The sequence below is a fragment of the Lontra canadensis genome, unplaced genomic scaffold (genome assembly GCF_010015895.1).
Source record: "Lontra canadensis isolate GAN:19392208 unplaced genomic scaffold, GSC_riverotter_1.0 scaffold10, whole genome shotgun sequence".
Lineage (NCBI taxonomy): Eukaryota > Metazoa > Chordata > Mammalia > Carnivora > Mustelidae > Lontra > Lontra canadensis.
The window spans coordinates 14,453,843-14,466,142 of NW_022631004.1; the positions used below are offsets into that span (position 1 = coordinate 14,453,843).

A 12,300-nucleotide genomic window follows, 5' to 3' on the forward strand; every position below is an offset into this window, starting at 1 on the left:
GGACCATGGCACAGCTAGAGAAATGGCCTGTGCTCTAAAGTTATTGGCGGTAAGTCCATCTGTTTAAACATTTCATGGAAGCAATCAGCTGCTATTTGTATCTTCTGAGGAGCTTAACAATTAACACTGGATTATAACTTTTCATTTCTGTAAAATTTCAGAATTAGGAGTACACCTGAAAGTGACAGACCACAGAACGAAGGACTGCGCGTTTGCCTCTATTTTGATTTCCATTTGACTCCCATATTAATTCTAATGATTCAGCCGTAGTCTGGATTTTCTGTGTAAAGATCATGGCATCTACAAATACTTAGCTTTGCTTCTTTCTTTTCAGTCCTCACACTTTTTATTTCTTTTTCTCTTCTCACTGTGCCGGCTAAGAGGTCTGTTGTGTTGCTGAGAGTTTGCAGAGATAGCTGACATCTTTACCTTGTTTTTGATGTTTAAAAGGAACCTTGCCAATATTTGCATCTAAGTATGTGTGTTACAGGCTTCTGATGAATACCTTTAGGAGAAGTTCCCATCTATCCTTGTTTGCAGAGAGTTCTCATTATTAACAAATATTGGATTTTCTCTCATCTATTGAGATAACCATACACATTTTCTCCTTTAGTCTGTTGAAGTGATGATTACAGTAATGATTTTCTAAGGTTAAACAAAGTTTGCATTCCTAGGATAAATCCAACTTGGCATCATGTAGAATGTGTTTTACATCCTGCTGGATTCCATTTGCTAATATGTTGTTAAGATATCTGCATCTATGTTGATGGGTGAGATTGGCCTGTAATTGTTCCTTTTTCATACACTTTTGCCTTGTTTTTGTCATGAAGGTTGTCCAAGTTTCATCAAATGAGTTGAGGGAATGTTCTCTCTTTTACCCTTCTCTGGAAGTACTTGTATAAGACTCGAAAGCTCTGTTCTTTGAATGTTTATTGGAGCTTACCTATTAAACCATCTGCAGATTCTATTTCTTTAGAGATCATTGCACTATTCAAGTTCTTGATGGCTTTTTTGGCACTGAAAAATTATCTCTAATTTCACTTCAATTTTCATCTATATTTCATCTGAGTTTTCCAGAAATTTTAACGCAAAGGTAGAGGAGTCCATACCATGTCTCTGTGTTCTCTCGTTGGTTCCTCTAGCTTGGCCACAGCTGATTAGATCAAGTAGTGAGTGGCTCATTTGAGACCTGGCTGGAACAGATTGTCTTTTATAACTTTATGTTTCCAGAACCTGGCAGAGTGCCTGTCTTCAGGAAAAGGTTCAATAAGCATCTGGATGTGTTATTTCCAGCTATTACACAAGTTTAGAAACATAAAAGTAGACCGTCATTTAGTTTCTTAATATAAATTAGGCTTCTCAATATACAAGAGGCACAGCATAGACTGTTTAAGGGGAGGAAGGAAAAGAAAAGAAGGGGAAGGGTCAATTAACTGGCTGTTAAGAGGTGTAAGGAGCTCTTGTTATATACCTTGAATAGAGACCTACATGACCTTGAATGTATTTGTTCGGGAGACTGCTCATTTACTAACAGGCCTGCCTCACCTATGCAGCTCAGAAGTACTACTATCGCAGGGTGGGGTTTTCAGCACCTCCATCCCCTTTATTCCTCCCTGCTTTCCCTTCTGGCAGGGAGGGGATCTTTTAGCATTATGCCAGCATAGTGCTATGAGAGCCAGTCGAGATAAACAACAGAGATGTGTTGGTGTTTACATTCCTTGTGAACAGAAGGCATGAGGGCGACCATCCAAGATAGCCTTGGCCCACGCATCAGCAATCAGAGGCAGTGAAGACAGGTTTTGCAGCAATATTTGGATTCGGGGTGTATTCATGATGGGCTATGAGTAAGAGTGGGACGGATATACCATAGGTTGATAGACGTACTCTTCACTAGTGTAAAAGAAGATTTCAAAAAGGAGCAAGCAAGCCCAGCTAAGAGAGTCTTTTTAAAAGTCGGGTCAGGAGGCCATATGGGAACAATTGATGCATGTCCTCATAGGAAGAGTTAGGAACTTTCAGAACTTTAAAGACAGCCACAAGCCCTCAGTCTGGACTTGACCTCCTCTTTACCCTGGCAATTGGATCCTCCCCATTCTTCACTCTGAAAGGGGTCAGTTCAGCTTAACAAGCTTCAGTCCCTCATTTGCATATTAGCCCAAACAACCCCACTTGATCTAATTTCAATCCCTGTTTTGCATAGTGGACGTCAAGGAGAACTACTCTTGTAACCTTTTGCCTTATCACTCTACCTCTCTCTGTCATCCTCAGACACAGTCTAGGTTTCTACCTGAGTCTCTGTCTCCTGAAATTGCAATTCTGATTGCCCAAATAAATGCCCGTTTGCTTAAATTTTCAGCAAGTTCTTCCTTAGTCTACATTCCAAACACCGAAGAACAGACAGTCTCCCCCTTCCTAACTCGGTAACACAAATGTCAGCAAGAGATTGAATCTAATTTTCTTACCCTAAGGAACTCCTATCTCCTTCTCTGTAAGCATCAGCAGTGTGCCTGAGGCATCGATGAGGCATAAGATGCTTGGTTTATCAACTTCCTATTTTCCATCTTGCTTTATGGAGAGCCAGAAGCACCAACGGTAAGCATCATTTCCTAAATCTCTCAGGTTCAACATCTTGTCTCGAGGCCTGTGGCTCCGGCCTTCATCTAGACAGGAGCTTAAAACCCAACTCTACCCCTTCGGAGCTACATGACACCAGGCAAGTTACTTGACTCTACTGGGCAGCAGTTTTTACATCTGTAAAATGGGAATAATAATATTTTACTCCTTATAGGGTAGCTGTGAGGATTTATTTAATAAATTAAATAAATAAACTTATGTTTCACATAAGTGAAACATGTAGCACACTGTCTGTCAGCTATTAGGTATCCAATAAGTAGAGTTTCCTTTCCTTTCTCGATTTTCTTTCCTTTTCTTCCCCCCTCACATTCCACATTCTTGATATTCCATATCAGAGTCAATTATCGACTACCGAAGAAGAGCTGGTAATGACCTGTTTGTCCAAGGATCACTGGTCCTCACACCAGCCAGAAGAGAGGTCCGTTATTACCCCATCGCAGTTTCCCCTACTCCTTGGGGTTGCACTAATGAAGACCACATGGGCATTATCTTGTTTTTCCCACTAGAGTGAGAGCTTTCTGGAGGCAAAGAATGCTGTTTTCTTCATTGTTAAGACCGGCTTTCCTGTGTTCTAGAACTGTACTATATGGATTGAGTTTCAATTAACTCATTTCCTTGCCTTTGAGAAGGGATGGGTCCATGCCATCTAGCTTGTGGAGGCAACATGGGATGCCTTTGGATTTAGATCTTGAGTATTAAGTCCCAACTCTGCCACTAACTGGTTGTCACCCTAGGGTCGTTACTACCTTTTCTCAAGGTCGCTCTCTTTATAAAATGGGAAAACTAACCTACAGAACTGGTCTAAGGCCATTGATTGCTTTGCTTTCATTGATTGCTTTGCAATCAATGCAATACAACCTTGCAAGTTGTAAGTACTTCCTGCATTTCAATTCCACTTCTTTGAGTCCAAATGAGGAGAGAGCCAATCTTACTTATTGCTGTTTATCAAAATCTTGGGGTTTTGTGTTTTATTTTTTGATTGTTTAAGTGTGTAAAAATGCAACTTGGCCAGAGGAAATGGTGGCTTTCGGTGGCTATCTTGAAAGGAAGGAGACCCTGGTAATGATTTTTTAAGCTTCGATTGCTGTAGCGATCGGGGTCCAGCCAGAGGGCAAAGACATACCAGTTACTTGAAAGAATATTCAAGATAAAAAGCTGTTAACCAGGAAACTGAAAGTGCTAAAGGGGAATTCTATGAGACCATGGTGGTAGCAACTGCAGGAAGCAACCACCATCCGTTGTAGCTAGGAAAACCAGGGGAACTAAGGGGAAGCCTTAGAGAAGGGTCCTGCCAAGCTGCCGCACAGAGCCCTGGACGGGATCCCAGTGGCCAGTGCTGGTGTCTCTGAGAGGCCGTGACGAATTTGGTTCTACAGTCCTGGGAGAACTGTATTCTAGATCCAGCTGACGCTACAGGAAGGCCCCCCAGATGCTCTGGGAAGATGTCTTGCTAGGGTGATGCTTACAAAAACCTCAAGCCAGCAAGAAAAGCTCAGAGAGGAAACAGCTTTCTCCCTGGAATGGCAGAGAGGAGCAGACAGGACCAAGTCCTTCTCTGTCCTCCCGCTTCGCAGTCTCCCTCTGGTGCTGCCTACGTGAAGAGGACCACAGGGAGCCCACAAAGAGGAAGTACAGTTTGCCGGGGATCACAAAGGATCCCTAAGCTGAGCGTTAGGATGGGTTTGGAGCTGAGAGAATATGAACTTCATCATCGACACACACGTTCAGAGCGGCCATTGCAAAGTACCAAGGGCTTTGGAGGCCAAGCTGGTCTGATATCCCAGGTCCATAGGTTCAGGGTTTTGCACTCTAAAGGAGGCAAGGAATCACTACGGAATCTTTGTAAAAGGTGAGAGTTTGAATGGGCATTACGCCACACTGAGAGAAGCAGGTACGTGACTGGACAGTTCGTCTAATGTTGCTTGTTACGGTCATCATTTTAGTGCAATGAGCAAATATTCAATGTAACTGTTTTAATAAAGACTACTGGTTTGACATTTACTAGAATGAATAGAAAGCTCATGGCTCTGGATTTTATATTGCCAGTGTCATTCCAATGAAAGCTCATCTTAAGGCATCTGATGGGAGATGACCCTAAATGAAAGCACAGTGTCCTAGGAGATTAGTCAACTAAGTATACAAAACAATCACCAAACAACATTCTTAAACATCCAGTTTCTTACATGAGGAATCTTGCCATTAGAAGGTATTAGTGCCTGAAATTGTAGACAAGAAGTTGACTGTAGGAGAGGGCCTCCTGCTATTTATAATAAGATCCCTGATTCTAATTGAGTCACTTTTTTTGTTTGTTTGTTTTTAAAGAGTTTATTTATTTATTTGACAGACACAAGTAGGCAGAGAGGCAGGCAGAAAGAGAGGAGGAAGCAGGCTCCCTGCTGAGCAGAGAGCCTGATGCAGGGCTCCATCCCAGGACTCTGGGATCATGACCCGAGCCTAAGGCAGAGGCTTTAACCCACTGAGCCACCCAGGCACCCCTGTTTGTTTGTTTTTACTTATTTTTTTAAATTTTATTTTATTTTTTCAGTGTTCCAAGATTCATTGTTTATGCACCACACCCAGCACTCCATGAAATACGTGCCCTCCTTAATATCCACCACCAGAATCACCCATTCCCCACCCCCTCCCCTCCATAACCCTCAGTTTGTTTCTCAGAGTCCACAGTTTCTCATGGTTCATCTCCCCCTCTAATTGTCTTTCTATGGGTTTGTTTATACCACTGAATTTAAAGTTTCTGGTTCCTAACTTAAAACTCTAATTCCTCACCAAAAGCTTGGTTTCATCATCTCTAACAAACCCAACTCCTGTTCTGAATTTCCTACTGTAAACCAATTTTATCCCCTACCATTTTTTTTAAAAAGATTTTATTTATTTATTTATTTATTTATTTATTTGAGAGAGAAACACAGAGAGAGAGAGCATGAGCAGGGGGAGGGGCAGAGGGAGAAGCAGACTCTGCTGAGCAGGGAGCCCGACTTGGGGCGCAATCCCGGAACCCTGAGATCATGACCTGAGCTGAAGGCAGTCACTTAACTGACTGAGACCCTCAGGCCCATTTTCTTCCACCATTTAAGCTCATTTTCTACTCTGACACCACTCTCTTCTGACACACCCTGTTCTCTGTAAATGGGGAGACATCCCATCTGCCTTTTGCCTTCTACTGTCCAGGAATAAGCTATCCGGGAAGGACCTCAAAAGATTGGACTTTAAGAAAGAGTTCTTAACTTTCTGGTTTTCTATGCTCATGCACTATGTCTCAGAAACACATGGAAGGAATAAGATATTTGTCTGATTGGAACTGGATGGCCCAGGAAATCTGTTGAGCATAAATAGTAAATGGTTCTTAATCTTGATTTGGGAAATGTTACCCATTTGCTATGATTAGCGTGTGCTGTGGTGGGACCTGCTTGACATTCTTCTTTGCATACAGTTATATAGCTCCAAATGTCAAACAACTTCCTCTTCAGTCTGATTTATGATACAAGCATAAATAAATATGTAAAATGAGTTTAAAGAAGGAAGAAATGATACTCGAAAATGATTTGGGTTGAAATCCTTTGCTGTGAGGGAAGATTTTAGGAATCATTTCAGAAAGACCAAAGGTGCTGAGTAAAATGGGTAGAGAAAGAAAGACACGCAAAGCATTTTGGATCACAGATGGACTCCTTTTATGATGTAGCAGGAGGACAGAGCCTAGGAGCTCTGTAACTTCACCCTCGCTTGACTCCTTCAAAGGCTCTGAAAACCTGAGATCTTCCAGAATCAGCCAGGAAGGAGGAGTCTCCAGCCTCTTGAGAGAGTCCACTGTGGGTCAGAGGAAGTCTGTGATTGTTCTGTGTGTGTTGGTCTTTGTTAAAGGGCTTGCTGTGAGTTCCCTCTGTGGGGGTTCATTGGGATCATTTTAATGTAGGTAACCGAATAGAGAACTGTGTATTTCAGTAAGCAGGATACTGACTCAATGGTGGAAATATTGTGTACTCATAATTGAGCTATGATCTCCATTTCCACCATCCTCGGGTTAACCTCTTCAAATTCTTGTACCATGACTGCTTCTGTCACATTCGGTGTTGTGTTTAAGATTTCTTGGATTCAAATCCTAACTTCTGCATGGGATGATCCTCCCAGTACCTCAGTCTCCCCTCCACCCCCAGAGAATTGGGATGATTAGAACAGAACTAGTGCTTAAAAATTCAGAGAGTTCATTCATTTTTTTTTTTTGAAGATTTTTTATTTATTCACCTGAGAGAGCGAGCACAAGCTGGGGGGAAGGGCAGAAGGAGAGGGAGAAGCAGGCTCCCTGCTGAGCAGGGAGGCTGAGGAGAAGGCAGACCACCGACCTAACCACGCAGGTGCCCCCCGGGGTTCATTCTTGTAAAGCCTCGAAGGTAAATGCTCTAGGGAGGTTTGCTGTGGTTTCTGTCATACGATCTCTGCTTATCTACTACGATTTTGAACAAATGGCATGACAACTTACCGTTTACTCGTCCCCGTTTCCTATTAATGATAATTTGTATAACCAGTGTCACTTGTGCTACTATTATCTCACTAGCAAGGAAGATGCATTTTTAAACAATTGAACCATATGTGTTCTGTGTTAATAGCTTGGCAAACAACTACTGTCCCTTTTGGCTGCACATTTCTTGTTGGGGGACATTATTATTCTGTATGGTTAATGTCATGCCGAAAGCCTGTTAAAAGGATAAAAGCCAGGTGCACCTGGGTGGCTCAGTGTATTAAGCAACTGCCTTCGGCTCACATCATGATCCTGGAATCCCCAGATCAAGTCCCACATCGGGCTCTCTCCCTAGCAGAGAGTCTGCTTCTCCCTCTGACCCTCCCCTTTTTGTGCACTCTCTCTCTCTCAAATAAGTAAAATCTTGAAAAAAAAAAAAAAAAGGATAAAAGCTAGAATGTAAGCTCCATGAGGGCAGGAACCAAATGGTCTGGTCCACAAAAACACCCCTGTGTGGACATAGGTGGGACTGAGAGGGAAGTGGGCCAGGCAAGGAGCCCAGGGAATGCTTTTCAGCTTTTTGGGACTACAACTCAAGTGGTTATTGAGGAGACCAAGACTTCTGTTTTGGTGACTTGTCTGTTTTAAGGCTGTTTGTTATTTTTCTGGAATTTTATTTCTTCGTTGCTCCTCTTCAGCTTCTCTCAGCCAGTACTAGGAACAGTCCTCATGGAGGAGGGCAGTGGTCTCTCTCTTTCTGCCCTAATGTCCCTAAGGCACCACTAATGTCCTCATCTCAAATGCTGGTGAGAACCAACCTTTGGGGCCTATGTGTGAGGTAGTTAAGCCAACCACTCTAGTGGACTCGATATGTGGAAAGGATCCACAACTTTCTCCAACCTAAGCACCCCTTAGTGTCTCCAGTTGCATTATGACAGTCATACTAACATTTCTGTAAAATGTCAAAAGTGTGAATCACTTGTCTTTCTCTTCTTGGAATGGTTCCCCCTTCAACCCTCCATAGAATACCCTACTCAGTTCCCTCCTTTTCTTCTTTTCCTCCAACTTCCACTCCTTTTTGGGGCGGAGGTGGGGTTTTGACTGCAGCTTTATTTATCCCTCTCTACCAGCTCACCCTCCCCTCCCCCAACTAAAATAGGCTAAAGAGCTTTCAAGAAGGACTTTGAGTCCCCTAGGTAATTCTCCCACTCAGCCTGGAAGGAACTCAAATGATTCTCAGCTCTGTCTGAGCTCTGATAATGGTACTTTCCTCAGAAGCTGTTTTAGCTGGTCTCATGGGCTTCACACAGATTGTTATTCAGCTGACACCCCGAGGGAACCCTATGAACCTATCTGGAAATTTTATGTATTGTTCTCTACTCTTGAACACCATGCCCTGCAAACTCCAGCCACCTTGGCCTCCCCTATCTCCAATCTTTGTTTCTTCACCTTAGTGAGATTCCTGGACTCAGGGCTCCCCTCAAGTATGCCACAGTTGGACAGAGAGCTCAAGTCGGGGTAGGCTTACCTCACTTGTTGTCATTTCTCAAGGATCACAGTCTTGTGTTCCACGTTGTCCAATGTTTGAAATTATATGTCTCAAGCAGTTTGGACAATGTTCTGGTTACAACAGAGGGAAGATAATTATAGTAAGTACCCTTTCATTCCTAAGTAAGAACTCTGGAGATGTGAGGAAATAGTTAGGTGTTCTTTCCTTGACTGAATAAAAATGCAATTCTCCTATAAGCTGGGCCTTGATTTCTGTTGCCTGGGACACTTTCCTTAGGTTACCTACTAAGGCTTGAGACGTCATGTTCCACCATGTTCTTGGTCTAGACTGTGTTTATTGTCCTCCAGAAGTACAAAGACAGCTTCTCTCTCTCTCTCTCTTTTAAGAGAGCAATAGAGAGTGAGTAGGGGAAAGGGACAGAGGGAGAGGGAGAGAGGGTGAATCCCAAGCAGGCTACACACCCAGAATAGAGCCTGACACAAGGCTCAATCTCACAACCCCGAGATCATGACCTATGCTGAAATCAAGAGTTAGAAGTTTAACCAACTGAGCCACCCAGGCACACCTGAAGGCAGTTTCTCATAAGCTGCCCATTCTACCAATCCCCAGTGAGAAATAATTAGACCATCCAGTTTTTACCAGTCCTTCCCACACTCACCAGAATTTCAGGAGAAAGAATGAGACACAAAAGTTGTTAGTGACATGTTCTTAGCTTTATTGAAATTCTTTCTTACAAAAGGTCTTATGTATTTTAGGCCAGGCCTAATTTCTTTTAGTCCCTGAAATCCAGGTCCATGGTTATTTCCATGTCCTTTTAAGTAAATATGTAAACTAGTAGACTTTTCGATTAAGGTTCAAACACTTATCTTTGTGATTTTTATTTGATGTAAAACGAGACTTGTGTTTCCGCAAATGAAAAGACCAAGTAAGAAAGTTTTATGGGTCTTCATTGATGGGATAACTGGATTCTTTGCCAGAACTGAATTGGAATTTATTTTGTTCAACGTGACATCTTTCTACCTTCAGTATTTTTTTTTTTTAAATGCAAACTTTGTAATGCTCTGAGCTATGTAGTAAAGAGTGCCGTGTTTATATATGCATACATATATTGGTTCTGGAAAAAGATGCATGAATACATGCGTGTTATGTAAACATAGCAATTGATCAGGAGAGTCTCTGATCATTAGGACATTAATGGATAACAAGCATATTGTAAGCAAAAAACCACCAATAGCACATATTGGTTTAGTTGTCAGCCAGGAACTTTGCTGGTCCTACACCTGGAGGATCCCAGGTGTCACTTTCCCCAGCCAAGCTGATGCTCACCCCATGTGACAGGTATTTGTGTATCTAAGGCCTGCCTCAGTCTGTGACACCCCAAGGGAGGTGAGTCTGTGCCCACTTACTACCATGTAACTTCTCTAGTCCTAGAACATGTATATGGCTTGCTTTGACCTCCTCCTCATGTCAGAAGCAGAATATGATCTCCCTGTCACTAGGAGAATAGAGCCGATTGAGGACTAGCAGAGCCCAATGGCTCCTTCTTCTGCAAGAGGTGATAGGGAATCCCCATCTCCCTACAGGATCCACTAGGACATGTGTCCTGATCACAGGAGCACACCCAAAGCATCCTGGAAGCTTCAATACCATCGCCTCCAAACAGCTCCGAGACTCAAGTAACTTGGCCTTAACCCTGACTGCCAGAAGGCTGAGTATTGGTCTCAGTTTAACCCAGACAGCCCCCATGTCACCCTCCAAATAAACCTTCCTCCTAGGTCAGCAGTTGGCCTGGAAGCCAGTCCATGTCTGATATTATACTCTGTAGGTTTGGAGTATAGAACCCTGTTGTCCCACATGCCTTACACCCCGAGCTCCCTGCTCAAGCCTAGTAAAGACATGCTAGCATTCAGGTAGAAACAATGGTTATAGTCATTCTCAATCTTCCAGCTTACTGGCCAGGTGAACGGGTCAGCTAAGTGCTACCTAGAGGTAAGGTCTTACCCCAGCTAACAAACCTTGTGGGAATGCTGCAAAGTGGATAAATGAATTTAGCACCCAAGATACTATGTAGTATGCGCAATAGTCACTCCGTGGATGTCAGTGTCACTGCCCTTCTCCAAAGCCAGGCTGTCTCCTGCAGAGGCTGTCATTTCCCTCTCCCTCCTACGTGAGGGCACGTCCTCTCTGTCACTTCCTGAACTAACCAATGGTGTGCAGAGGCAAAGAGGAAAGAATGAATCATTTGGTATAGTCTCTTGCTGGGAAGGAAGATGTTGAAACTCTTGGCCTAACTAAGGGAATTACTCTGAAGAGTAAATGACCTGTTGGGCCTCCCTCCTGTCTCCACCTGCTGAATTTCTCTCCAGCAGACTCTCAGCCTTGAAGTGACAGACCAAAGGCGAGCATGGGTATCGGTGGATGCATGGTGCTGGGAAGGCTGGGCAAAATGACTGTCCAGTTGACCAGGGCATCACAGGCAGGGACCCTGGTAGAAGGGAGAGACAGGCAGTAGATCCCAGAGTTGCACTTTGCAGCTAATGTCCAAGAGGAGAAGGACGACAGGCCACCATGGTCCTGGGACAGGGATATGGGGGTCCGGGGATTGCCAGGCTGGGGAGAGCAGAGATGAGGTCCCAAGTGATGACTCCGCCCCAGGAATGCAGGAAGGAGGCTCGGCAGCAAGGCCCAACCGTGGACCACGCCCACTCTCAGTGTCTGTTGCACGTCACCCCAGCATCCTCAGCGTGCCCGCAGTTTGTCACCCCCCATTTGGAGAAACTGCAGCGGAAGAGGGAATCTTCCGTGCCCTTGCAGGCGACGTCATCCATCCAAATCCTCCCTGTGCCTGTGGGGACAAGTCAACACGGTTTCTTAGCAAACATGCGGGAGAGCAGGACAGAAGACAAAAAGGGGCATTGCCATGTCTGTTCTTGATGAGATTGTCCCAGGCTCTGCCAGCAATTCTCAAATATAGTGGTGCCTGCCTGCCCTCTCCACCCCACCAAGATCAGATACTCATTTTCTAGGCTCAGTTTCTTGAGGTCAGGATAACAGTAACTGGGGTGATGGCAGTATTTATCCTACGTGTCAGACATCTCACGTCTGATCCTCCTCCATCCCCATCATGGGGCTGTGGGATCAACATTACTGCACCCGTTTTATAGATGGAAGTCTGAGGCTCAGGATGCAATTGGTGCTTGGTTGCTCAGCTCCTAAGTGGCAGGATCTGAAGTCAAGTTCAAGTTGGTATGGTCCATGCTTTAGTTGCAACACCTCATGGCTTTTGAGATGTAATTTCTATCAGGCTTTGTTGATGAGTACTCAAGCATGGCCTACTCTGAGAGACAATGTCCGACAGATCCTAGATGAGACAGTCAGTGCCCCATATCCAAATAGGTCAGTGTCAACATTACCTCCGATGTTTTGAAATTTACAGCAGATGGTTCCATCCTACGAGCCCAAAATAGTGGTGCTAGAATGGCAGGGGATCCCCGAATTTAACATTATAGTCAAACATTTATTTAATGACAGGCAGAAGCATCCCTAATCAGAAGGAATTAGATCAGTTCCCAAAGTGTAAAATCCCTAAGACAATCTACTGGAGTTTTGCCCACAGCTAGTCTGTTTACCCAGATCTTAAGGGGACATCCTTGCTGGTCTGATAGCACGCTTTAGTTAGCTTTCC

General features: G+C 43.9%; 1 protein-coding gene across 3 annotated transcripts in view; it reads right to left on the reverse strand.

Moving 5' to 3' along the window:
- Positions 1 to 9,306: 9,306 nt before the first annotated feature.
- SCARA5 (scavenger receptor class A member 5) overlaps positions 9,307 to 12,300 on the reverse strand; it is a 118,607-nt gene continuing 115,613 nt past the window's right edge. For all 3 annotated transcript variants that reach the window (XM_032855682.1, XM_032855681.1, XM_032855684.1), the window contains exon 9: positions 9,307 to 11,460. In XM_032855682.1, the coding sequence (XP_032711573.1) occupies positions 11,324 to 11,460 (137 nt within the window). In that variant the 3' untranslated portion in view covers positions 9,307 to 11,323. The remainder of the gene's footprint in view (positions 11,461 to 12,300) is intronic.